Source organism: Phytophthora infestans, genomic scaffold, assembly GCF_000142945.1.
Source record: "Phytophthora infestans T30-4 supercont1.85 genomic scaffold, whole genome shotgun sequence".
Classification (NCBI taxonomy): Eukaryota; Oomycota; class Peronosporomycetes; order Peronosporales; family Peronosporaceae; genus Phytophthora; species Phytophthora infestans.
Window position 1 is genome coordinate 466,826 of NW_003303674.1, and position 3,737 is coordinate 470,562.

The window sequence follows — 3,737 nt, forward strand, 5'->3', positions numbered from 1 at the left end:
TTTTGGCATTCATAGGCTGAGTCAGAAAGATAGCTGCGGTCCGTAAGCTGTATGGAACGGTCTTTTCGATCTTTTCGGCAAAAAAATCGAATTTCGGTTCAAAATGTTTTTTTGCGGTTTTTTGTGGTTTTTTTGTCAACGTTGCCATTTCACCATGGTCCTTCGGAACTCGTCGCAAGTGGACTAAATGACTGGCTAACCAAGCTTGGTTGTGCCTTCGGTTCTTGCCTTTCGCGTTGGGCATTTCCAATTCTTCAATCAATGGGTCGGGTACGCAAAGAAGGTGTGTGGTCTCATTTCAAGGATCATCCCAAGGGGAAGTATAAGACTCGGCGGGTGAAGTGTAATCACTGCACTACGACCATGTCTGCGATGGTGAAACATATGCAGCGCCATATCATCAACTGCGAGAAGATATCGCGTGGGTGGGGGCGCATGCTACTTGAAGACAACGTTTTGGTGGAGGATTTGGAGCGTCAGTCAGAAGGAGCCCAAGCTTTGCGATCTATGGCTCAGCAACTGCAGGCAAAGGTGTATCCACACTATAGCAAGGACGAGCGCGATGCACTGGATCGATCATTTGCAAGGGCGATGCACGAAAGTGGAGCAGAGTTCGGTATGTTTGATCATACTGCTTGGAAAAACGTTTTCGATCTGCTTCACCTCCCATGGTCGCCTCCATCTTCCTCCGAGCTATCTACGACACTCCTTTCAAGTTGCTATAACGACGTCATGCTGGATGTGGCGCGAGCGTTGCGCGAGTCCCCCGCAGTTACGCTTGGTGTGGACGGCGCGACTAATGTTCTATCGAGGAGTTTGTCCAATGTCATTGCACATGATCCAAGACCATGGTTTGTCGAGTACTTGCGCGCCGATCTGAAGAAAGAGAGCGAGCCCGAGGTGACTAAGAAGGTAGAAGAATCTATCACTCGCATGCACACTTATCTCGACCGTCCAGTTGTGTTCGCTTTCGTATCGGATAGTTGCAACTTGATGAGGGCTGTTCGCAAGTCGTTGCAAGATCACAATTCTGTTGCCTTTGCTTACGGATGTGGAGCTCATGCGCTCAACAATTTCTGTGAGGACATCGTGAAGAAAAGCTTATCCCGGGGTAAAAGCTTTTGTTCGCAACGCTGTCTACCTGAGCAAGATTGTGAAAAATACTGGCTTACTCAACAAAAAAATTTCGAGTCTGTGCTTCGATTTTATTTCAGCGGCAGTACACAATGGTGTTGTACTCTGCATCGCGTTGGAGCAGTGTAAACTATATGTTCCAGCGTCTTGCAAAAGTCAAGAGACCGATGACCGCGGTTGTGACCGCTGTGATGAACGAAAAGGTGGAGCGCAACATTGACCCCTCGTACCAACTTCCAAGCGAGTTTACAAGTATAGTCATGGATCCGCAGTTCTGGGGTAACGTATCGTGGCACGTCAAAGTGTTCGATCCCATTTGAAAATGCATCGGCGTCATGGAGAGCAACTCAGCCACAATGTCCACTGCGTACGCTTGTTTTGTGTATGTATTCATCCATGCACGGGAAACTTTCCCTGGCGACGCCCTGCTCACGAAGTTGATCCACAGATGGAATCGCATTCAGAGCCCAGTTCACGCATTGGCATTCTACTGCGACCCGTTTTATCATCCTTTTCGTTTGGCTGTCGCAAAGCTGTACGGACAAGATCCTACTGAGCTTGGCAAAGGGGATATCTGTGCTCAATGCCGTTTTGCAATTGAACTAGTATGCCGTGAAGACCAAGACCAGAAGCGTCGAGCTCTTGATGACTTCCTCCGGTTTTGCACCACCGAAGCTGAGATTGCTTCTGAGTGGAGCAGCATTACCCAGTTCCCCCCGCAAAAGATCTGGACGCAAGGACGAAGCAAATTTCCTGTTCTGGCGGAATTGTTAGTGAAGGTCTACACGTCTCCAGCATCGACGGCTGGTGTAGAGCGTCAGCATAAGGTGGGGAAGCGTATCCACTCTTCTGCGAGAAACCGTCTTGGAGCGGGGTTGGTCGAGGAGCAGGCTGCCGTAGCTCACAACGCTGCCGTCGCGACGATGGAGGCACCTCTACAACGAAAACGTTTTGAGCAGCACATGGTCTCGGACTTTGTGATGAAGGCGGGTCTACAAAGTGGAGGTGGGGATGCACGTATTGACAGTGGAGAAGCTCGTGAACCAGCCGACTAGGTCGAAACAGCAGGCGCCGAAGAAGGTATTGCCGAAGCTCTAACTGAAGCGGAGTTGATGGAACAAGCTTACTAAGCTGGGCCCCAAATGTATTGAAAAGGCCGAGTGTAGCCATACAAAAAGGTAGAAAAAAGCAGCCAATTTTTTTACAATACTGCTAGTACTGTAGTAAGTCTGAATGAGGCCCCATCGGGTTTCGACAGGGACTAAATAAATGTTTTCTGACAGGTTACAATACAGCTTCATCGTACAAGGTATTTTGTCTTCATCTTTCGTGGATGGTCAGCCTACAATAAAACTATTTGTGAATAGGAAGCTGCTTTTAAAAACTGCTTTAAATGAGCACTGAAACGATCCGAAACTGTTATTACAGGGTAAGCGAAATCGCTGGATTGTCTCGGGACACTGGATAAAATCCAGAGAACAGGTGCAAAATTATCCCCCCCCCCACCTTCTTTTCCCGCGTGCAACCTTATCTCATTCCAGAATCAGCGGCTCGAGGAACTATGGTAACTTTGTACTGTGTCGTCGTTGGTGTGGCTGGGAGCGCGTTCCCTGTGGACATTGACGAGAACAAGTCCGTGGGGCACTTGAAGGACGCGATCAAGGAGAAGAACGCATCGACGATCACATGCGACGCCAAGAACCTGCAGCTCTTCCTGGCGAAGAAGAAGAAAGGCGCTGGGGTAAGGCTAACGGAGAACGACGTGAAGGACGGTGTCAGTGACACGAGTGATTTGAAGCTATTGGGCGTTGCAGGAGCGCCGCTCAGCTTGGTTGGCTTGTCGGAGAAGGACGTCAAGTTCGTACCCACGCTAGAGGATGTCGAGTCGATGAACACACCTGTTCACGTGCTGGTGGTGGTTCCGGAGCAAGACGGTACTATCTCAAAAGAGATGTCTGCAGCGACATCGCCACTGACAGTAGAGCAAGTGGAGATGTCAATGAATAAGGTTCTCAGGGAACGAGATGAGAAGGCGTCTGCGTATTCGTTTTCCGATCTGAATACTGCGATGGAAGAGCGAATTGTCAAGAAGATGCGCTTGACCGAAAATATTCCTGATGTCAAGGAGCCAGTCGATACTTCCATCGCCGGTTATTCGTGGATTCCAAAAATCGTGGAGAGCGAGGAAAGTCAAAGGGCTGGGTACATGGAGTACTTGCAGCAGCATTTGAAGACGCTGATCGATCGAGGAGACTTCTTGTTGGATGACATTGCGGGCGATAAATCAGTTCTTAACATCGTGGACCCAAGACTTCCGTTTGCTATGAAAGGCACAGCTGATGTATTGCTCATCAATCGAACAGCGAAGAACCCACTGATTAAGCTGGCTGGGGTCAGCTTGGTGATCGAGCTCAAGAAGAAAGTCGAACCGGGCCATGTTCCTCAAGCAATTGGTCAACTTGTGAGCTGCAGCATGAAGGCGCCTCTCAATTGCTATCCGCTGAGTTTGTTGACGGATTTAAACGACCACTGGCATTTCTCTTGGTTCAGCGACAAGCACGTTCTGACCCAAGTTACGTTGAAGTATCCAAAGAACGCGTTCA

General features: G+C 49.2%; 1 protein-coding gene across 1 annotated transcript; it reads left to right on the plus strand.

Moving 5' to 3' along the window:
- Positions 1 to 2,678: 2,678 nt before the first annotated feature.
- On the plus strand, positions 2,679 to 3,737 carry PITG_19347 (Crinkler (CRN) family protein; the record flags this gene model as incomplete). Its single annotated transcript, XM_002997148.2, has 1 exon — positions 2,679 to 3,737. A coding segment is annotated over one exon (1,042 nt), but the record flags the coding sequence as incomplete, so codon positions are not given.